The 24,867-nt window shown below is 35.1% G+C and overlaps 1 protein-coding gene across 16 annotated transcripts in view; it reads right to left on the bottom strand.

Annotated features, from left to right (window-relative positions):
• Nucleotides 1-5,620: 5,620 nt before the first annotated feature.
• Nucleotides 5,621-24,867, bottom strand: part of ZMYM4 (zinc finger MYM-type containing 4) — a 119,287-nt gene continuing 100,040 nt past the window's right edge. For 11 of the 16 annotated variants that reach the window (XM_074305085.1, XM_074305089.1, XM_074305084.1 and 8 more), the window contains 7 exons: nucleotides 24,620-24,791; nucleotides 24,441-24,548; nucleotides 22,574-22,725; nucleotides 16,354-16,465; nucleotides 15,442-15,690; nucleotides 8,770-8,899; nucleotides 5,621-7,540 (listed from right to left, as the gene is read on the bottom strand). In XM_074305085.1, coding sequence (XP_074161186.1) covers nucleotides 7,333-7,540; nucleotides 8,770-8,899; nucleotides 15,442-15,690; nucleotides 16,354-16,465; nucleotides 22,574-22,725; nucleotides 24,441-24,548; nucleotides 24,620-24,791 — 1,131 coding nt within the window. In that variant the 3' untranslated portion in view covers nucleotides 5,621-7,332. Of the gene's footprint in view, nucleotides 7,541-8,769; nucleotides 8,900-15,441; nucleotides 15,691-16,353; nucleotides 16,466-22,573; nucleotides 22,726-24,440; nucleotides 24,549-24,619; nucleotides 24,792-24,867 lie in introns of those variants that run through there. The other 5 variants (XM_074305086.1, XM_074305082.1, XM_074305083.1 and 2 more) reach the window with 2 other exon arrangements.

Below are 24,867 nucleotides of genomic sequence, written 5' to 3'. Positions count from 1 at the left end.
TCTTTGCTTGAAGTCACCTACTATAGACAGCTCCATCTTTCTTTCTTTTCTATCAGCTGCGATCTGACCTCATCATTCAACCATCTCTCTCCAAAGTTATGACGATCTTAATTGCCAAATTCAATGCTCTTTTCTCAGTGCTCATCATTCTGACCTCTTTGCAGCTTTGGATACAATCAACTCCACTCTTCTTGTATACTCTCTTCTCTCTAGGTTTTCTGAGCTCTCCTATCTCCTGGCTCTCTTCCTACACTTGTCTTTATCCAGGTAATGCCTGCTGATTGTAGGTATTGCACAGGAAATCTGTCCTGGACCCTTTTCTCTTCTCTGTTTAAACTCCTTTACTTGATCTCAGGAGCTCTCATGGATGCAATTACCTCTATTTTGATGATTTCCAAGTTTACTTATGTAGAGCTTATTTTTTTTTTTGATTGAATTCATCTCAATTCTCCAACTGTCTATTAAGTCATCTTAAACATGTTCAAAATGGATTTCATTTCCACCTCTATCTCTATCTACTCCCTTCCAAATTTCCCAATTTTCCAAGAGCACTATCTTTCCAGGAAGCTCTCAGACTCTGTGTCATCCTTAACTCCTCACAATTTCAGCCCCTTCAATCTCCTCCACCCCCACAGCCCTTTCTAATATCCTCCTGGTTCACCTGGCTGCTACAAATTTCTTCCCCTTTGTCTGTCCTTCAGCTGCCAAAGTTATTTTCCTAAAGCATTTAAGTTCAACCACGTCATTCCCATAAGCTTATCACATCCAAGATCAAATATAAAATCCTATTGCGCACTCAAAAGCCCTTCATAACCTAACCTCCACTGCCTCTCAGCACTTACACTCCATCAAGTATTGCAGCCCACACCAGACTCCTTGTGGTTCCTCAACACAAGACTTTGTCTTCTCTTGGCTTTGGGCATTTTTGCTGGCTGCCCCTCACACCTGGAATTCTCTTCTTCCACCTACAGAAAGCCCTTCCTGATCCCTCCTAATTTTAGTGCCTTCCTTGTGTTATTTCCTATTGATACCACATATAACTTATTTCTACACAGCATTTGCATGTTCTCCCTTGTTAGATTAGGAACTCCTGGAGAGCCTTTGAATCACCAGTGCTCAGTATAGTGCCTGGCAAAGTAGGTGACAATTAGACCAGTTTTTGGTCATAAAATACTTCCTCTACGTAAGTTTTACCCAAGCCTGATATTGATAAAGGACTCCAAGAACTTTTTCGCCACTTTTGGATCTAAATTGGAAAGTCAACGCCTACATCTGGTGTCAATTAGCTATCCATTTTTAAGGAATCCATTTTTTCTTGCCATCTTTAAGTTGGCAACATCCCCCAACACATCTCCCTCACTCTCATGTAAAGGGACAAATCTGTTTTATGGCACATATGTACATACTTTGCTCACATAATAAAATTTGTGATTGTATTGTTTCCTGAGTACTAATTTTCTAGAAATCTTTAACCCAGATATTTGCTTTAACCTGACCCATAAGGCCAAATAAAGCAACAGAAATTTTAATAAATGCTTACTAATTGACCAGTATCATGGGTAGAAGTCAGTCAACATTTATTTTAGTGTTTTTCCCTGTGCTAACTGCCAGGGACACAAAGATAAATGAAAAGTTTTTGCATTTCTGATGGAAGAAGGAGACAATTTACAAGTAGGTTGGTACAAACAAGATATATACAGAGTAAATTAATTTGGGAGAAGGCAGTAGTATTTGGAGTATCAAGAAAAATGAAAGTTGAGTAGAGTGTCAAAAGAAATAAGAGTTGGGGGAAAAGGGGCACAAATATTACAAGGAAGTGGGATAATCTTTAAAGAAAATCTTTAAAGGACTTGATGTGCTTCTTGGAAATGGAAAAGACTTCAACAATCATTCTTCACTCCAAGAAGCACACAAGCTTAGTTAGGAGATTTGATACATGGTTTTTCAAAGTTCTTAGTGATTCCTAGTGACTTTACCTGAGCTTCAGGGAAAAGCTTCCAGCACATATATATCTTCAGATACAAGGCAACATGTCTGAGCAATTAATTCACTGAACACAGTGTCATTTAATTATCTTCTACTTCCAGGTAAGTCCAAAAAATAGCACATCCACTCTGGTGAGATCTGACTCCTGTGGGACACATTTCTTCAGCTCTGGAGCTTCCTAAAGTAGATTATAAAGAACTTTGGGGAACTATCTTTCACATTCTTCATTATATGTATCCTGCAGAAAACCCCCCAAAATATTTCTAGCTCAATTATTCCCAGAAACTTGGACAAAGCTAACACAGTAAACCACTCCAAATCATGGTAACCAGCAACAAAAAAAAATTTTTTCCTCAGTAATTGGGTTACAGAAGATGTCTGCAGAATCAAAGGGGTGAGGGAAGGAAAGGCAAGTTTTATTGTCATTTTCTTTGGCTATCTTTTTTTTTTGGCCATGAATCAGGCAGGCCAAAAGCAGGAAATGGCTACCATATTATCTACGTCCATGTGTCAGTCTAACCCCATTCCATTTTTCATTATTTCACCTGCCCTGTGCAACATAATTCAGTTCAACAACTACTAATCTTGAGCATATGATCTAGAGATTCACACTATACACCAAGAACAAATAGTAGGAAGAGTCTCATAGGTATAGTCTCACATAACTGAATTACCTTTGTATAACTATTTTAACATCCCTCCTAGGAATGTCACCACTTTTCAATCTTGAAAACTTCTCTAAGTAGCAAACCCTTATAAACACCTTCTTATTCCTTTTCTTCACAATTTTTCACTCTAAGATAGAGACTGTTGTCTGATTCTGAGGTTCAAGGCCAACCAAGTGAAGTCACTCTTTGTCTTGATCCAATGTCTACTCTCTTTGGTTTATGGATTTGCCAACTTAGCCAATGACCTATTTATTGAAAAAGGTATCTTTCAGTCTCTCTTAATCCATGATAATGATCTTGAAAGCCTATGTTCAACAGCAACAAGGATCACTATGGTTCTTTCTTCCAAGCTGATATGAGTGTATAGTGTCTACTCTTATGACCAAGAAAGCCCCACAATTGTTTTCTGTAGAGTAGTATTCTTTCTACCACATCATGCTGCCTTTCTCAAATTTAAAGTATTTTGGACTATACATTTATATTTTATCTCTCCATCATTTCATTGGTGTTCATTTCTCAGTCTGCAATCATCATCATCTTTTGGTGATTGGGGAAGGGGGACTGTCAAGAAGTAAAAGTAATGTGTTGTGTATGTATGGCATATGGGTTTGATTATTGTACCTAATGCCCACATACAATGTCATCTTTGTTTATTAAGGCAACAGTAAAACTATTCCCTGAGTCAACAATGAACAAATACATTCATAAATATTAAATTTATTCAGAATCTGACTACTTTTACAGCTGTAGAAATTTCAGATTCATTAACGAGGTTTGGCTACAGGGGTGATTCCTATACGTGCCTTTTTTGCATCTACCACAGATACATGGCACAACAGATCAGTTTTCTTAATGGCTTTTCCTTAAGTTGCTAGTTACAATGAATATACTTTGTTTTGGACCTTTGAACTGGGTTGAAGGGTTTGCCAGGAGTCCCAAAGACTTTCTTTATAATCCTCTTTCTCATCTAACACTTCAGGAAATTGAAGCTAAGAAGAGCTAAGTGATCACTGGTTTAGGATCATCAAGAGTCCAGATGCAAATTCAAATCTCAACTTCAATATAGCACCTTGCTACAACCCATCCAGATAAATTTTATTGTAGGACTGCATACTCATTCTAAATATTTGATAACATAAACCAGTAGAATGTTCAAAGTAAGAAGTTAATTATTTGACAGAAACTGAAACAGTGAACTATAGAAATTCCTATAACATAATGCACATTAGAAGTGCCAAACTATAATAGAAATGGGAGTCACTAAATCATATGTAAGAATTTTTGTGGCCATATTTTGACTTAGAAAACCATACATCTATGGTTCTTTTTTTTTTCCCCCCCAAAAGATTAATGTACCAACACAACAAAATTATCCAAGAACTACCTTTTGGTTTTGGTCTATATTTGGGAGGATGGTGGATCAGATATGGCCTGTATGTTTGACATTTCTGATGCACATCATTTTAAGAAGAGAGCCAAAGAGATGGGTTGAACAGACACCTAAAGAGGGATTTAGAGAATACCATTAAAAAAAAAAAAAAAAAAGGTGAACTGGCACTGGCAAGTGGGGAATGCAAATCCCAGCAAACACATCTGTATGTAACATGACTATCTTACCTTTTCACTTCAAGTTTTCAGTTAAATCCATTGTTCTTACTGTTTTCTGTCAGGAAATTTGTAATGAAAGTCAAAGAAAATATGATTTCCTTAAAAGAAATTAAATTTACTTTGAACCTTTCTAAAAACATATGACGGAAAATCTATATAGAGAAATAAATGCTTTATAAAGTTGCATAATGACTATGAAGACTTCAAGCACATCAGGAAAAATCCAGAGTAACAATTACCTAATGTATACACTCTTAACTTTTAAGAAGTTTTCATGCTTCACTCCAAGCAGGTTTGGAATCCATAAGTAACTCAATTTAAAATCGAGACCTGTACGGTTTTACTAGTAGACAGTACTCTTGCTGAGAAAACATCCTTCTACTCTTCCATTTCTTACAGATTTATGAGAATTGCCTGAGACACTAAAAAGTTAAGATTTTTATTCATGGCCAAAAGATCCAAAACTGGGATCTTTCTGATTTTTAGGTAGGCTTCTCTCCATTGAAATTGCTGATGGGAAAAATAGTTAAAAAGAATTTTCAATGAGATAATGAATGCTTACCTGACTGAATAAAAATAATGTTTTCTGGAAGCAAGTAAATCAGGCCGAGTTTTTCCCCTGTAATTTTAAAATATGCTGAGACATACCAACAGGACCTAAGGGGAAAAAAGCCAAAGATTTTCCAAGACGGAAAAAAAAGAATAACTCACCCATCATATACAAATATACTATTTTATTCTAGGGGAATATCTCTGTGGCTTTTGTCAAGGGAAAACCCAGAAGATTTTTGTTTTGCTTTTTAAAAGAAGAAATGACTAGAGTGTTTCTCTTGCTTTTCTCCCTGGGGGGGAAAAAAAAGCCCATTTCACATAATTTTAATAAAATAAAAACAAAAACCCAAACAACTAGACACACAAACGTTGACGGCTACAATTATGAGTAATGATCAAGAATTAATTAATCAATATTTCCTCCTAGGTATTAGATTAGGGTTCTGGGCCACTTTGCGGATTTACATGCACCTGAAATCTTGGAATCTTATACAATCAATCATACATTATCTGGGTAATGGTAGTTCTCAAGTTAAAAGATATAGATTTTGTTTGTTTCTGGTTACTTTATAACAATTCATCCACTACATTCACTATGTGTATGTCTTACACCACTACGGGTAGAAGGGGAAGTGTCTCAGTGTTTCCATGAACTGTCATGTTCTTAGCATGGGGACCACTATGCCAGGAAAGACTTGGATGACTTATTAGGTAATGTCTGATAGCCAGATTTTTATCCCTCCACTTCAAACAAGGACTTGAAATAGGCAAGTTCTTTAGTCAGAAATGACAAACACAGATGGATGTGATCATACAGAATTGGGGCAGGTTTACTTCTTTCACACAGTTCTTGGTATTAAAAATACATCCGTGAAATCTGTTACAAGCAAGAGGGACAAAACGACTAGGTACACAATGTCAAAAGGCTACTTTCTGATTTTTATTGTAGTTAAATGACCTTTAGTTACTGTTTTTAAAAAAACAAACAAACAAACAAAAAAAAAAAAAAGCAGGGACCTTCTGTTCCCGCCCACCCCCTCCCACCTTTCAAAAAGGGGAAATCTTGAAAAAGTTTTTTCAAGGCTGTTAGAGAGAGGCTCTCCTGAAGTCTGCTATTTCCATCATAGGGCCCAGTTCAACCTTAAAAAAGGTGAGTGGCCATCCTAAAAACCTTCAGCTAAATCTTTTCTAAGAGAGAGAGAGAGAAATTCATACATTAACGTTCTCATGACTTATAACCCTAAGATTACTGCGTAGCTAGCATATTGCTGGACTAGGACCTGGATGGTTTTTTATTTTTTTTTTTTTTACCCCTAGAAAGTCTCCCTTTTTAGGAATATAGTAACTACAAGTTCTTCTAAATGTTTTAGTCGGAAACACGGTACTTTTCTACCTTGGTTCTTGTAGTCTGAGTAATACTGTGTTTTTATTTAATCACACATGGATTTGCAAAAAGGAGGAGAGAAAAAGGGACTATTTGTTTTGAAATGACAAGGGCCTTTGGAACCTGGCACAGAAGACAAGCCAAAAGAAAGAACTGGAAATTGGGAAGAGAAAGAAATGGAAAGAAAAGCTGCCATTTGAAAAAAGAAAATTCAAACGAAAAGAGGGAGACCCCTATTTTCTGTTTACCACAGTACTTAGGAGATAGTGGCATCAGATTATAACGGGCAGCAAAACCCTCAGGAGGGTATTTAGTGGATTTTTCTAAACCTCCCAGACTGTTGGTGTTTTAACACGTGCTCCACAGATTCCCACTGTCTACAACCAGAGCTTCCACACCTTAGTCATAGCCCATACCGAGAGCCGTGACAGATTTTGGAAATAGAGGGACATTGCTATGACAAAAGCAGTGAAGGAATTTCCTGCCCACATGAGGGACCACAGCAGAAGCACTCAGGGCTGTCATCCTTCATCAACTTAAATAATCATGACAAACAAAAACAAGACCATCTTTATTCTCTACTCCACCGCGGAGGGGGGGGGGGGGGGGGGAGGAAGCTAGGTGTTTATTTAAGGTCCTTGAATCTGGGCCCCCCATACCTCATTTAGTATCTCTCATGAAAGTTCTATGAGTTTCTTCCCTGACTAATGCAGGGCTTGCCCTATAGTAGTCAACAGCAGCCAAAATTTCACTCCAAAGTCACAGTAACGTGACCTACCTTTCTAAGGTATATGTTTACTATGGTAGAGTTTTATACAAGTTTTCCTTAAAAATATCTCACAATTTGTTATTCCCAAACAAAATAAGATAATGCACCACTCAGAAGTAGGTTAGTTCATTCTTTAGTTGTTTAAGAACTCTATCAATGCCAAAGGATGTCATCTCTTTCAGCTTATTTGCTTCCTTCAATTCCAGTTTGTACATCGACTGTGGTTCACAAGATGCCTTTTTTCCTTTATTTTATAATCAAGTCAAGAGGACTTGGCTTACTGATACACACCGTTTTCTGAAGGCTGGACGCATTCACAGTTTGGTGCTTACAAATGTATATGAAAATAAAATCCCACTTCAGTTTTAATCTGATAATTCAACATCAGAGTCTTCAGATTTTACTTTGGCAAGTTCTTCATGTACTTCTCTCACCATGAGAATACGTGTTAACATGGTGTCCAAGGTCCCAGGGTCTATTGGGAATGTGGAATACCACATGGGGCTATTGGGTACACAGGAGCGTTCAGGCTGAAGATAAAACACATCACTTCTCTGCTTCACGCTTTCAGAACTATCCATAAAAAGACAAGAAAATTCAAGTCAGAGGAAGCCATTATCAACACACTCTGAGTAATGGGTCAATACCATAACAACTTTCAGTTGAATCTTTTGTGGGGAAGAGAAACTCAGTGTACTTAACGATCTCATGACTTATGACTCTCAGAATTATTAACAAGAGTTTGAAATTTTATATACTTAGGACCCAAGAGAGAACACTTAAAAAATAGAAGATGTTTTTGTACCCTAACTCTTCAGACTCCTACTTTGTAAGATAATAGTACCCATATAGAGATATAGCATAGCTATAGTTTTAACAAATGTGTTGGCTGCTAACTCATTATGGACTTTGCTATCTTGATTGTTCTAACCTGAGTAATACTATATCTCTTTATAATTATATATGAGATTAATTATTGGAAGAACAGGGGTAAAGATTTTTAATAGAGAAGGCCTATGGCCTATGACATTGATATAAGCCTTATGAGTAATATGGCCATCTCTTGCCATTTCACTTAAAAAGGATGCTTAACAATACCAAATCTATGTAGTCTACTTCTATAAGAAAACTATCAAAATTCTTAAAAACAGATCTTGTCTACTTAAATATCCAGCAGAACAAAATATCTTCTCTACTCTCTTAACTGTTGTTGCTCAGAAGTCAGGGGGTCTTCTTAATACTAGGTATAATGATTATTATTTATGGATGGCAGTCATTTAGTTAAAAAAAAAAAAGAAAGAAAAAAAAAGCTTCTAAGAAATAGCTTCATTAAAACAAAGGTATATATGCTATCAGAAGGTCACTATGCCTAACTAGGCTTATTTGAAATGCTGCTTTTAGAAAAAATGAGAACTCAGAATGAAGAGAAAGATATTTACATCCAGATATTTTAGAACCAGGCATTAGAAATGGTCTCCTATAAGCCCTGTATATCTAGTGAGAAAGTATACTTAGTTCTTCTTTCCAGATCTCCAAACCTAGTTTCCATATTCAAGAAAAGCTGACCCTTAGCTACACAATCCTTTCTGACTGGTTCACAAAAAAAGTCCACAGTTCCAAAACCTACTGAGATAGTCTTTCAGTCAACCAGTCAGATGGCTATTAAAAACTGGGAGCAACATGCCAACATGATTTTATTCTATAACAGTATTATTTTTGCCCATCACACTATGTAATCATAGGCCTGAAATACAGAGTCATCATGATCTATTTTATGCAATAAGGACCCACATACTATTTACCATTTTGATAGGTAAAATTCATAAAGACGGACTGGGCATCTTAGTGGATTATCTGCATTTTCAACCATTTCCACAGGAGCTGAAATCTCTTCATCCTCATTACGTTTTCTCTTTCCCGCAGTTAGTTTATCTAGAAATAGTGGGGAAAATATACTGTTAGGGGGAATAAGGAAGTATCTTCACTCTGAGCACCAAAGATGCTTGCTGAATTTAACTGTAAAACCAGAATTCTATGTGTCAATGAATATTTCTTAAGAAATAACAGTAAGAGGCTAATTGTACACTATTTCAAAGTCCGATTCTTTTTGTACAGCAAAACAACTGTTTGGACATGTATACATATATTGTATTTATTTTATACTTTAACATATTCAACTGTCATTGGCGGGGGGAAAGGAGGGGAAAAATTAGAACAAAAGGTTTGGCAATTGTCAATGCTGTAAAATTACCATGCATATATCTGGTAAATAAAAACTATAAAAAATTAAAATAAACAAATAAATAAATGAAAGCAATAACAGTAAGATGATTAGAAGTAGTTTTCCTGGAGAACTTGACATTCAGATCAGGGGGAAAAAAAAAAAACTTCTCTGATCTAAATGCGTTCCTGGCATCCATAGCAACAGAAAACAGATGTGAGTTTGAACCAAACATAATCCAAGATCAACTACTCTCCTGCTTTGGTATGCAAAACAAGAAAGCAGCTTTTAGTCTCCAAGCATTCCTGTCAACATATAATGGGTTATTTGTTCAAATTTATTTCCCCCTAAAGCATTATCAGAAGTGGGATTAGAGCTGAATTGAAGTGCCGAATGAAAGTTACCTCATATGTAATGGACAAATTTTTCAAGTAAAAATATTCTACAAGATGGTCCAAAGTTATCACAAAAGAATCAGGGGCAGTGAAGAGAAGAAAATCTATTTCTATCAGCGAGAGAATACATAAAATTGCTGACTATGAATATATAAGTTATGTAAATATCACAATCAGAATCCATTAACTGGAAGGACTCTCAGAGGCCAGCTACACTAACATCTAAATCAGATTCCTGCTATAATAGAGCCAAAAAGCAGGCAGCTTGTGCTTAGAAGATCTCTAGGAAGGGAACACCCATTAGACTGACCCCCTGTTTTGCTCTAATGGCCTCCAAAAGAACCAAAATTTGCAGCTTTAGAATCTTCATCCTTTGGTTCCAGTTCTGTCTTCTGGGCCCAAACAGTAAAATTCCTCTTCCATAAAACAATTTTATCAATATTTAAATAGATTAGAAACCTCCCAAGTCTCCTCCTCCCCAGAATTCAAGACCTTTTATCTGGCTGACTGTCTTTGCATCTTGGCAATCATAGGGTTCTTCATCTCCTTTCTACTTACTAGCCTTTTGAAACCTGCTCTTCCAAAATCTCCATCACACACTTAAGGCCGTTTCTAAGTTTCTTTTTCTATTAAACTTAAAAATGAAAAAGTCACCTTTCCAGAAGTTTCTCATCATTTTTACTTCCCCACCTACTTCTGCAACATTGGTGAGAATGAGACCCCAAATAGTGGTACCCCTTGAAAATTTATCCAACATTATTAGAGAAATTATAGGTGTTTTTTTCCCCAAGCAAAATTCCTTAAGTTTCTTTGCTCTCTTGGCTGCCCCTTCTTTTGAATGTACTACAATCCTTCCTAAAATAAGGCATCCAGACCTAAATACAGTATTTGATTTGCTGGGTAACCAAAGTACCATGTCATTGTAATCTAATCAATTCCCAACTGCAGCCTCAAATAGCACTAATTTTTGACCACCATATCATAGTATTGATATGCTGAATTTGTAATAAAATAAAATCTTCAGTTCTCCAACAGAAATAATGCTGTTTAGCCATGGCTGCCTATTTTATACTTGATAAGCTAATTTTTAAAATCCAAGCACAATTAGAATTTATCTGTTATATTCCTTCTTATTTGATTAGGTCCAATATTTTAGCATGTCAAGATTTCTGATTCAGTCATTTGATATATTGGCTATCCTCTTCAGTTTTATGTCTTCTCCAAATTAAGCATTAAGAGTATGTTTTCATATAAATAACTTTAATAATGTTAAGGAATATAGGGCTAAATACAGATCCCTGAAGCACTGTATTAAGATTCTTCTTAAGATGTCACATGATTGTCCACAATTTTTTTGGGAGGGGAAGTCCAACCTTTCAACTAGATCTACCTGTAGTCTTTATTGACTTATCTCTAGTCTATATTCTTCTTTGCTTCTAGCATTAGTACATTATATTTCTGTGCATCCACCATGGTCCCTTCAGATAACTCCTTTGTCTTCCCACTGAAACTACCTGGTTTTTATGTCTAAAGAATTTCAGTCATGATAGATAGAATGTTAAGCCAGAGACTGTATTGATTCTTTTTCTTGACCCTAAGATATCCCCTAAAAAGTAGAGGGCATGTTAGAAGAAAAGTTCCGTTTTCTTCACTTCTTTATTATAAACTTTAATATGGAATGGTCACATTTACCAAGGTTCCCAACGTTTCCACCTCATCAAATTGCTTCTTCCTTGTTGGTGAGATCTATAAGGCATTATGATGAATATAAATAATATGAAATAAATAGGAATATTTTTATAACGTATATAAAGTGAACTAAACAGAGCCAGGAAATAATGTGCATAATAATTACAATAATGTTCAAACAAACCAACCTCAATGCTTTCTAATTAATAACCAATCTTGATTTAAAAGAATATCATATACATTGTTGGTGGAATTGTGAATACATCCAGCCATTCTGGAGAGCAATTTGGAACTATGCTCAAAAAGTTATCAAACTGTGCATAATACCCTTTGACCCAGCAGTGTTACTACTGGGCTTATATCGCAAAGAGATCTTAAAGAAGGGAAAGGGACCTATATGTGCAAGAATGTTTGTGGCAGCCCTCTTTGTGGTAGCCAGAAACTGGAAACTACGTGGATGCCCATTAATTGTGGCATATGAATATTATGGAATATTATTGTTCTGTAAGAAATAACCAACAGGATGATTTCATAAAGGCCTGGAGAGACTTACATGAACTGATTCTGAGTGAAATGAGCAGGACCGAGATCATTGTATACTTCAACAACAATACTATATGATGATCAATTCTGTGGATGTGGCCATTTTCTTTCTTTTTTTTTTTTTTTATTATTATATATATATATATATTTTATAATATTATCCCTTGTATTCATTTTTCCAAATTACCCCCCCTCCCTCTATTCCCTCCCCCCGACGACAGGCAATACCATACATTTTACATGTGTTACAATATAGTCTAGGTACAATACATGTGTGCGAATATCATTTTCTTGTTGCACAATAAACATTAGAATCCGAAGGTACATGCAGCCTGGGCAGACAGATATTAGTGCTAACAATTTTCATTCCCCTCCCAGTGTTTCTTCTCTGGGTGCAGCTACCCCTGTCCATCATTGATCAACTGGAAGTGAGTTGGATCTTCTTTATGTTGAAGATTTCCACTTCCATCAGAATACATCCCCATACAGTATTGTTGTTGAAGTGTACAGTGATCTTCTGGTTCTGCTCATTTCACTCAGCATCAGTTGATTTAAGTCTCTCCAGGCCTCTCTGTATTCCTCCTGCTGGTCATTTCTTACCGAGCAATAATATTCCATAACCTTCATATACCACAATTTACCCAACCATTCTCCAACTGATGGACATCCATTCATCTTCCAGTTTCTAGCCACAACAAAAAGAGCTGCCACAAACATTTTGGCACATATATGTCTCTTTCCACACTTTAGTATTTCTTTGGGATATAATCCCAGTAGTAGCGCTGCTGGGTCAAAGGGTATGCACAGTTTGATAACTTTTTGGGCATAATTCCAGATTGCTCTCCAGAATGGCTGGATTCTTTCACAACTCCACCAGCAATGTATTAGTGTCCCAATTTCCCCACATTCCCTCCAACATTTGTCATTATTTGTTCCTGTCATCTTAGCCAATCTGACAGGTGTGTAGTGGTATCTCAGAGTGGTCTTAATTTGCATTTCTCTGATCAGTAGTGATTTGGAACACTCTTTCATGTGAGTGGATATAGTTTCAATTTCTTCCTCTGAGAATTGTCTGTTCATATCCTTTGACCATTTATCAATTGGAGAATGGTTCGGTTTCTTATAAATTATGGTCAGTTCTCTATATATTTTGGAAATGAGACCTTTGTCAGAACCTTTGTTTTTAAAAATATTTTCCCAATTTGTTACTTCCCTTCTAATCTTGTTTGCATTAGTATTATTTGTACAGAAACTTTTTAGTTTGATGTAATCAAAATCTTCTATTTTGTGATCAATAATGATCTCTAGTTCTCCTCTGGTCATAAATTCCTTCCTCCTCCACAGGTCTGAGAGGTAGATTATCCTCTGTTCCTCTAATCTATTTATTATCTCCCTCTTTATGCCTAAATCATGGACCCATTTTGATCTTATCTTGGTATATGGTGTTAAGTGTGGATCCATATCTAATTTCTGCCATACTAATTTCCAGTTTTCCCAACAGTTTTTTCCGAATAATGAATTTTTATCCCTAATGTTGGAATCTTTGGGTTTGTCAAAGATTAGATTGCTATAGATGTACCCTTTTTTGTCCTTTGTATCTAATCTGTTCCACTGATCTACCGGTCTATTTCGTAGCCAATACCAAATGGTTTTGGTGACTGCTGCTATATAATATAGCTTTAGATCACGTACACTTAGACCACCTTCCTCTGAGTTTTTTTTCATTAGTTCCCTTGCAATTCTTGACCTTTTATTCTTCCATATGAATTTTGTTGTTATTTTTTCTAGGTCATTAAAATAGTTTCTTGGGAGTCTGATTGGTATAGCACTAAATAAATAGATTAGTTTGGGGAGTATTGTCATCTTTATTATATTCGCTCGGCCTATCCAAGAGCACTGAATGTCTTTCCAATTATTTAAATCTGATTTTATTTTTGTGGCAAGTGTTTTGTAATTTTTCTCATATAATTCCTGACTTTTCTTTGGTAGATGGATTCCCAAATATTTTATACTCTCAACATTTGTTTGGAATGGAATTTCTCTTTGTATCTCTTGCTGTTGCATTTTGTTAGTGATATATAAAAATGCCGAGGATTTATGTGGATTTATTTTGTATCCTGGGATGTGGCCATTTTCAACAATGAGATGAATAAAATCAGTTCCAATAGAGCAGTAATGAACTGAATCAACTACACCCAACAAAAGAATTCTGGGAGATGACTATGAACCACTACATAGAATTCCCAATCCCTCTAATTTTGTCTGCCTGCATTTTGGATTTACTTCACAGGCTAATTGTACACTATTTCAAAGTCCAATTCTTTTTGTACAGCAAAACAACTGTTTGGACATGTATACATATATTGTATTTAATTTATACTTTAACATATTGAACATGTATTGGTCAACCTGCCATCTGGGGGAGGGGAGAAGGAAGGAAAAATTAGAACAAAAGATTTGGCAATTGTCAATGTTGTAAAATTACCCATGCATATATCTGGTAAATAAAAACTATTAAAAATGCATCATATTCTCCCTTCCATGTAAAAGGGAGGGATTATAGGTATGAAATGTCATCTATAGTGAACAAAACAAGTTGATATGTCTGCTTAACTGTATGTCTCCCAAGCCCCCAATTTTCTCTTAATTTTTTTGGTAAAGAAATGGCTTGAGGGTAATAAGAACAGGAGAAATATATTTGGAAATGGAAGTAATGTCTTAAAAAAAAAAAAAAAGGTATTTCAATAATTTTGGGGGATGAGGCAGTGACTTGTTCAGGGTCACAAAGCTAGTGAGTGTTAATTTTCTGAGGCCAGATTTAAACTCAAATCCTCCTGACTCAGTATCAGTGCTCTATCCATTGCATCATCTAGATGGCCCTCTTTTCAATAATTAAGAAAAATATTAAGTACTGTTTATAAAAATTAAATACATGATAATTTCAAATCATAAGGAGAAAAACAAAACTAAACTAAAGCTGCTAGGATTTTTCATCTTTGACATGTATTTGATACTGAGTAGTATGGTGGTAACAGCACTCAACAATGACCCCTACTGGATGGCTGGATAGAAAGAAATGTTTGCATTAGACATCTTATTAAAAAAAAAAAAAAAAAAAAAAAAAAAAAAGTTTTCTCTAACACTAAAGGCAACATGAAATAGCGAAAAGTGGAACTTGGAAGTAAAAAAATAACACCTAATTTCTTTGGGCAATGACTTTGGAAAAATCACTGAAGTCTTAATTTCCTTAATTGTAAAGTAGGGAAAATATATTCTCTGTGTTATCTCACAAGGTGGCTGTGATGATAAAATTAGATAATAAATGTAAAAGCATTGTGCATATTCTATGGCAGCAATGTGATATGAAAATGCTTCCATCTGTCTATAAGCCTAAAGGCTTCTAAAAACTTCAAAATGATTATGGTAAAAAAAAAAAAAAAAAAAAAAAAAAAATGTAAGAGACAGTTTTGGTTAATAATGAAACTTCAGGGAGTATTACAATGTTAAAAATGAAGCAGCTGTTTTTTATGTTCAAAAATTTCAGGCTACCAGCCTGCCCAGATAATAGTTAAGAGATCTATCTGAACATATGCTTTATAGAGATATTCAAAAATAGTACCACACACCTGATTCCATCTCTTGCTTCTGAAAAGGAGGGAAAACTTTCAAATACGTTATCTTGGCATTAGATTTCAAAGTCCTGGTCCGCCTCATCACATGAGCAAAGGAAAGCTTCAGATGCTCTGAGACATTCTTTAGTTGAAAATATTTGGTATTGAAGAAAAGAAGTGTATTCAAGAGAACTATTGGTGAGTAAGCACCCAGCTGTTTGCACTCCCATAAATGCTCTTCTTCAATCCGAGAGAACATATACCCTAAAGACAGGTGTGGAGAAAAGAAATAGAAACCGCATTTACTCATCTATGCCATGCAAAATGACAAAGCTAAAAAGATCTCAATTCAGAAGCAACCAAACCCTGAGAAGGGGATATCCATAAACATATATTTTTTTCCTCTCCTGTATTCAAAAAAGTTTGGTTTATTTAAGGGGAGATAAGGAGCTACCATATCATTCTTTGATAGCATTAAGATTATTGTAACTGTATGGTTTTAAGATCTTTCAAACATGCTTGGTTTTGAGGATATAATAGCTAGAATCACAAGAAAACTTTTAAGTATTACAGAATTTAACAAGAATTCAAGATGTAATATGTTTATTTTACAAAAAGAAACATATTACATCTTGAATTCTTGCTAAATTCTGTCCGACTGAAAGCTATATATCTTTTTCTTTTTGGTATTAAGAAAAGCTTGCAATTTTCTTGGTTAAGATGCATACATTTCCCCAAAACAAATCAATTCAGTTTATCTTTTCTCTAAAGAACACTAGTATTGATAGAATATTTTGTATAATACAGTATTTGTGGATAGAGTGGTGATTCTTATGACAGAAAGCTTTGAAAAACCAAATTTTTAAAAAATGTATATACATGTAAGAATACATATTAAAAAATATCCCCCAACCATCATTGTCCTACCATTAGGAAGTATTGTAGGTTCCCATATTTTCAAGAGTTTGGTAAGTTCAATCATAAATCTGGAATACGGTTCAGTAAAAATGTTATCTATTCTCCCATTCTCAAACAGGTACTGCAATAAAAAAGGAAAAGATAGACACATTTGTTGGTGCACAGAAAAAGGACAAAAGTTTATTTTTTCCCCATTTTAATTTAAAAAAAAAAAAAAAAAAAGCAAAGTAAAGTTCAGGAAAAAGCAAAGTAAAGGCTCAGGAGAGCCAAGACTAGGAGCTCTGAATAAACAGGAAAGAGGAGTCTTTTCTGACAATCCTGAAATGTGCAGGTCAGCAAAGTATGAATAAAGCTGGAAGGAATAAAGATGGTATCCATCAAGAGGAAAGTCTATCTCTTCCTCTCACTTCCATCTTCCTCATGACTGGCTACTTGTTCTAAAGTAAGCAAACTTCCTTTTATTGTAGACTTTCTCCTTCCTCATACTTTCTGACTACTTGTTTTTACATAGAGATCTGGCTCTCTCCAAATATCCCTACATGGCTGGCTATTCTTCCTAACAGTTTGTACGTTCACTTACAACTCCTGATGTTTTCTGGAGAAGCTAGAATAGCCTCTCTCTATTATTTTTACCAAGCTCTTCTTTAAATCATTTTCTACAAAATACAGACCATTCATAGTTGACAGTTGTCTAAAAGTCATTATTCCTTCTTTTTCAAGGAATTCATTATCTTGCCCCAACTTGTCTTTCTTCTCCAACTCTTTCTCTTACGCTAGGGGATTACTATCTCCATGTCAGTATTCCTCCAAACAACCTAATTTCTGAGATCCTCAACCTCTCTCTCTCTCTTTCATGATCTACTTAATTCTGACATACACAAAGAAGATCATAGTCAGCCCTAAACAATAAAGTGCTTCATTCCCCTTGATCAAAAACTGCCCAAAACGCCCTAATGTTCCACATCTTCATTCCACTCCCCCCCAAAAAAAACCCTCTATTACTCTCTTGTGACTACATGTGACCCCATTGTATCTCCTGGGTACTTTTCCAGACCTTTATGTCTGCTCTTAACTTCACTACCCTCCCTCTAACCTTAACCTGATAATTAGCCAATACTAACCTCAACTCACCATTTTGTCTACCTTGACAAAAGCCAGTTCTGGATTAGGCTTGAGGGGCTTAATGGCACAAGAAATAACACAATTGTACTGATTTGATAGGCTACAAATATATATTATCAAACTTCAACTGGACCTTCATTGCAGCAAAACAATTCTTTTTTATACTTCCCTGATTTCCCTATCTCATTTTTCATCAAAATTATTCCTCTTCTTTCAGCAAGCTTTCCAAACTTCCCTATACTTCCTACCCTCTCAACCGAGGGTTTAATATTTGCTTTCTGATAAAATTGAGGTCATATCCAATGTGAGCTCTTTATTTTCCCTCTCTTCATCATCTTCCATTATGCTTTTCACCAATTTTTATAAAGTTGATCTCATACTTGATTCTATTCCCTTCAGTATTATTCCAGTAGGTTGCCTAACCCCTTGATCATTTTACCCATGCTGATAGCTTCAATTTCTCTTTGTATTCTAGTTCCTTCACTACTTTCCTTAAATATGTCCAAGTCTCTCCCTCTCAACTTTGAAGAAATCTTCATCTTTCATCAAATTTTCGTAATCCTCTCGGCTAAACTGTTAGAAAAAGCTGGCTACACACCTTTCTTCCATTTCTTTTGTAGTTTGGCTTCAGACCTCAACCTTTAAACCACTCCTTTCAAAATAATCAATGATCCCTATAGTGCCAAAATTGGTGGCCTTTCCCCCTCCCCCCAGTTACTTGTCCTTTTTTTTTTTTTTAAAACCATTTTCCTTCATGTTGACATTGGAAACTACCTCTTCTTCTGGACACTCTTTTTTCTCTGGATTTCTGTGATACATTTCTCACCTGATTCTCCTTCTATCTGATGACTCCTCAGGCTGGCTGTTGGCATTTTATTTATATCACACTCCCTCTAAAAATGGGTGTTTAACAAATCTGTGTCCTGTGCCTACTCTTCTCTCTTTTACTCTATAATCTCATTAGTTTCACAGGACTTAATTATGATTTTATGCAGATGACACATACATTTTTATAGTTAAGCCCAGTCCATTCTCTGATTAGCAATCCTGCACCACCAATTTTCTATTGAATGTATCAAGCTATTGAATGTGTCATTAAGATATTTCAAACTGGACATGTCCAAAAGAGAACTGGTTATTTTTATTCCTAAGTCCACCCTTCTTCCAAATTTCTGTATTTTGATCAAATATACTATGATTCTTCTAGTCTCCTGGGTTCATAACTTCAGCATTATGCTCAACGATTCACTTCCTCTCTGAATTTTACATTCAATCAATTGCCTCATCTGGATATTTCTACCCCTCCACAACATCTCTTCCATCTGACTTTCTCTGAGTTTGGTTCAAGACCTCTTTACCTACTACTGTGATGTATCTCTTTGGTCTCCCTGCTTCAAGTACATCTCTGCTCTAAATCATTCTCCACATGGCTGCCAAAGTGATTTTCCACAGGTGCACTTTTGACCACACCACTTCTCTACTCAAGAAATTCCGTTATTTCTTATTACTTTGTCACTTATAAAATAAAATATAAAAACTTCTATTTGAGCCTGTAAAATACTTTACAACTTGATCCCATCCCATCTACCTAGACCCATAATATATTATCCCTTACTGGTCTAAACTTAACTATTCTCTCTCACACTTGAAATATCATTTCCTGTCCCTATACTTGTACACTGGCACCTATGCTTGGAATGACTTTCCTTCTCACTTCCACCTCACAACGTCTATCTTCCTACAAGATCTAGTTCAATGCAAGGTCACTTCCTAATACTTCTCTAACTATCCTGTAATTTTTCATCATATAATTATATAGGTATACACAGGTGGAAACCCAATAGAATGAAAGCTTCAGTAGAGTAGGATTGCATTATTCTTTGTTTTTGTACCTTGGAACCTAGAACAATATTTGGCTTAAGTAGATGCTTAATAATGCTTGCTGAATAATTGACAAGATACAAACAATTCTCAATAGACCATTCTGTAGAACTCTACATAAACATAGGTATTTTGGGGGAATATGTATTTCAGAATGTTTTACATAAAGTTGAATTTGAATAATGCAAATTTTCCTACAAAAAGCCAAAATGTTCTGTACTTGTACGTCACACAATCCTTATGACGAACAATAAAATATAAGTACACTTCAAATTTATAGGATGTGGTCCTCAGATAGTGCTTTTTAAAGGAATTTAATTTATACTGAAACACTTTTCAACTGATTTAAATATGCATTTAAAAAAATCACATTAAAAAATAAATAAGACCATTTGAAGTTAGGCATTTAAAAGAAACTTTTTGGAGGAAAAAAAAACATTAATAAGAGTTGGCCAATATTAAGTGAACTGAAATGATCTTTAATTTTGTATTTGAAAACTAGTTGTATGAAGTTCTAGAACCAAAAAAGCTGTCATAAAAATAAAAGATTTTACCTGTTAATTACAGTTTTGAGGCAGAGAAAACCCAAGCCTACAGTACTGGACACAGAGAAAAAGTCTTTGTAATTTTTGAGAACAAATTAAGTTAAGGGTTAACCTAGTTCATGCAGGGAAACAAGAAGCATACAAAAAAGCAATAAGAGAATAAAATAAATCATATATTTAAATGCTAAAGATATAGCAGAGACCCAAATGTTAGATGAGTTAGATTTCTCATCAGACTTTATTTGTAAAATGCTCTTTGTCATGGATTTGTAAAAAGTTACCCTTTTTAAAAAAACCTGTAGCTAAGGCGAGAGGAAGGTAGAATTCCTTTCTTGGCTCACTTTAATTAATTTCTGTAAAAGGCTCTACTTTTTAAAAGACATAACTGAATTGATCAAAAGATTATTAGATGTAGAAGCAGAAAGGCCTTTAAATCAATACATAGAATTGAACCCAGTGGAAATAAAGCTCTAGTAGTTCTTGTTTTATTTGTCCCATATCTTTATACTTCAGATAATTTTAGTGTGTAAGTGATAATTATTGGTTAACTGGAAATTCACTTAAAATAACACTAATAATTCAACTAAATCATGTCCACCTGTAATTTAGAAACCAACCACAAAATAGAAATACTGTACTGAAATCTAAATCATAAAACCAGGAGTTTCTCTTGTGGTCAGATTCACAAAACAAATAGGCCTTCTGGCTCTTAGAATTTACTTTATATAATATCTCTAACACAGGGCAAAACAAAAATTAGATAATAATGCAATTAAATGGAAAAGGATATCCAGCTGGATGGCTGGATTTTCACAACAGGGTTGCTTATAAGACTCAAATGACATAATTTATGTAAAGGGATTTGAAAATTTTAAAAAGGACTATCAGTTACCATTATGGAATAATGTAAACACAAAGGGAGGTATCACTAGTGGAATGTTTCAGTGGAATTTCCTTGACCATTAGTTGTTAAAGGTAACAAATAGCAGCCCCTTACCATATTGGAAATGACACAAAGTGGGAAAAACAGCTAACATCTTAGACAAGAGTCAGGATCCAACAAGATCTCCAAAGGAAAGAGATATAGATTGACCTACTCTAATGAAATTTGGTAAGGTTAAGTATAAAAATCTTATAGCTGGGGCAGCTAGGTGGCACAGTGGATAGAGCACCAGCTCTGAAGTCAGGAGTACCTGAGTTCAAATCTGGCCTCAGACACTTAACACTTCCTAGCTGTGTGACCCCGGGCAAGTCACTTAACTTAACCCCCATTGCCTCAGCAAAAAACCAAAAACAAAACAAAACAAAAATCTTATAGCTGGATTCAGAATAATCTACTGAACAAGTATAAAATGATGAGGACTGCCTAGATAATGGGTTATGTGAAAAATATCAGAAGGCTTAAGTGGACTACAAATTCAAATTAATGCAGCACTATTGCATGGCAGTGGGAAAAAACTTATATGTAACAGCCTTACTGTACTCTACCTTGGCCAGACCAGATATACAGTAATTGGGGTTAGTTTTTTGCTAATTTTAGAAAAGAAAATGGAAAAGATAGGGGCCTTGGGAGGTTATAGAGATAAATCTAAAGAAAGGCAATAATGCTGAGAAGACCAGAGATTAAGACACATAATGGTCTTGGGATGTTAAGAAGACAAAAGATAAAGGAGGTAGCATGATTGCTATCTCCCAAGTATTTAAAAAACTGCCATTTTGGAAAAAGGTTAAACTTATTTTGCTTAGTCCCATAGGCAAAAATAGAAACCGTAAAGGCAAGTTCTGGCTCAAAGTAAGGAAAAATGTCCAATTAAAGCTGCTAAAATGCAGAATGAGTTGCTTTGAGAGAAAGTCTCCCCTCCTTGAGATTACTGTAAGAAATTCTTATTATGGAAAGAGTTGGTTTAGATGCCCTCTAAGGTATTTTCAAGGTATGAAATTCCTATATACTGAATACATGAATAAGTCCCTTTAAATTATTTAAACTTAAGTGTTCATTCCAAAGGGATTACTTATTTTAAGAATTTATTTTACGTCTATTTTTACTCTTGTTTAGAGTTATTGAATGTGGTTACTTAATAAATGTTGATTTTTTAAAAATGGAGAGTAAGACATCTTTCTACACAATGTATCTATAAGGATTCAATTGATAATTAATATTAATTTACCTATACATAGTTAGACTGTCAGATCTTTATGGGAGAGGATGAAATCTTTTATTTATATCTCAATCAAGCCTATGGCTCAATCTAAAATAACATGGGGCCCACAACAGATAATTGATTTGACCACTGATATAAAATTTTTTTCCAATGACTATGACTGGTTTCTGTCAAATAGAGTATACCATCATTTTGAAATATTAACAAGTGTAAATACTTGAAGGAAACCAATGCAGTTGGCATATTTTTCTGACAATGAGGCCTGACTAATCTAAAATCTTAAAAATAGGATTGACCCTAGTCCCACAACTATCTAAACTTCATCTCTAAAGGAGCCCCAAAACAATACCATACCAACCACAGGAATTAATTTCTTGGTTACATAAAAAAACTGTATTCAAATAAGCACAAATTATTACATTATTTTTTTCAAACTGATCATGGGCTTTGCCAGAATTACTAAGAATTAACAATTGTCAGTACCAGTAAGAAATAAAGAAAAGTAATTTAATTTGGTACCTGTTGAATTCCAAGGCACAAGTATAAGATGCTGTCTGGATCATATTTTTCACCATTTGGTCTCCGCACCTCTTGGATAAACTGGCATAAGCCCAAACTCAATTCAGCAAAAGTACAGGACAAAATTTCTTCCTTTAGCTTTATAGGGCGGACTGTGAGAGGGTGGGATAAGAATACTAAATATCAACTTCTAGTACGTACAAGAATACATTATAGCTTCTGGCCGTTTGTTATGCACAGTTAAAAAATGACCCCAAATTCCTTCTCAGATGAAACCAGTCAAAACACAATCATATCATAAAACCATTCATTCCAAAATTTGCATGTGAGGTCCTGATTTACCTTCCCAATAGCAAAATAATTTAACATAATAATTTCACAAGTTGAAACTAGGGAAACACTCTTCATCTACTTGGTGTTTCCTTTATAAAAGGAATCACAAGTTCTTTAGAGTGATTAGTCTTCCAGGAGACTCTGAAATGATATGGAACTTATTGACCACAGATTTTGCACTATATATTTTCCCTCACAATCTTGTATATCTTTCTTTATTTTATGCCTAGTCTGATTCTTTGAAACAATGTTATTTCTGCTGTCACACCATCCAAAGAATCTGGAACTATCTTGATGCATGAATGGGATATACCTTGTAAAAATGCCTCAAAGTTTTAACTTTGTTTAACCGAATCAAACCCTTTTTCATAATTAATGCCACACTGGAATCTTGTATTCTGTCCTTACATTTTTTTTTAATTTTTTGTTTTTTTTTTTGCTGAGGTAATTGGGGTTAAGTGATTTACCTAGGGTCACATAACTAGGAAGTCCTAAGTACCTGAGGTCAGATTTGAACTCAGGTCCTCCTGACTTCAGGGCTGGTGCTCTATCCACTGTGCCACCTAGCTGTATTCTATATGGCCCAGAAAGCACACAGTAGAACAATTTGGGCCCAAAGATGAACAAAAGGAAGAGAGCATACTTAATTCCTTTCAGGAAATGACATTGTTCCCCATGAAAGCAAAGGCACATCTTTTCATCATTACCTCAATAACAACTAACTTTATAACATACTAACATTGTTAAATGACAGTAAGACATGAAATACAGCTGCCTGTGAAGAACTAAAAATGAGAATTGCTCAGAGGTCAATGGAAATGCAAATGATGGGTGTGAGCAGGTTGTAACATATAACCAATGAGGCACTTCAAGGAACAGGAATAAGAGAGCCTTCAAGGAATTGTGTAACAGGAAGACAAAATGGGCTAATCAGGTGATGAGAAAGGCATGACAGGTGAATGGTCAGAGTGCTACATTGCAAAGTATCCTTGTCATGATGTTGGAAGGAAGTGAACTAGGCTTCCAGTATTCCAGATTACCTAAGGCAAATTTTAGTAAGACATGAACAAGAGTCACATAGGATAGGCAAGTATGGAGGGATTATAATCTGTAGGATTGGTAAGAATTCTTTAATTGATAAGATCAGAAACCATTTGTATCTTTAATAATCATAACATAAAAATAATCATTTAATAATATTAATGAGTATTATAGTAATATAATACTTCATAATTGTGACATTTTCATATTATTTCATTTGGTATTCACAAACCTGTGAAATAGTAGTACCATCTTTAATTTTACTAACAAGAAAATGGAAAATCAGAGTTATAAAATTATTTGCTCAGTATCACACAATTAGTAAGAGATAGAGTTGACAAAACCTAGGACTTGACTGGAAAAAGTAGTGCCCTTTCAATAAAGAGCTCCTTCAATAATATGCTTTTTCACAATTCAAGGAAATGTACAACCACATTTATATTTCTAAGACAGTGAGAATATGAAAGAGAAGAGGTTTTTAAATTGGTTATACCTCTGCAGCTGGGCTCAGAGGTTTCTTGAGAGAGTGAATGATCTTGGGCACTTCCCAAAGAATCAGAGCATGGAACAGATTCAACACCTGACAAAGAAAGATGAAAAACTTAAATGAAAGGGTAAAAAACTTCACACTCAGATTAGAGACTTGGAAATCTTTGTAGCTGTGCCTTTTACCTCCAAATTTCTGCTCCCCCTGTTCTTCCTTGGCATTTTTCCACTTAACCCAATTCTTCCAGGCATTTACTCCATACATGTATTTCAGTGTCATTGGGGACACTGAACCACCTTGAATTGCTCCTTGAATAAAATTCTTGGGCTCTGTGGCTACTATAGACTTCTTCCTTCCCTACAAATATACAGAATATAATTTTTAGCTTTGGGCTCTCCTCTGAAAAAGAAATGACTTAATAAATTAAGATATT

The sequence above is a fragment of the Sminthopsis crassicaudata genome, chromosome 3 (genome assembly GCF_048593235.1).
Source record: "Sminthopsis crassicaudata isolate SCR6 chromosome 3, ASM4859323v1, whole genome shotgun sequence".
In the NCBI taxonomy this organism is placed as follows: domain Eukaryota; kingdom Metazoa; phylum Chordata; class Mammalia; order Dasyuromorphia; family Dasyuridae; genus Sminthopsis; species Sminthopsis crassicaudata.
The sequence above is the reverse complement of the archived record's forward strand: the minus strand, read 5'-3'. Positions and strand labels throughout refer to the sequence as shown.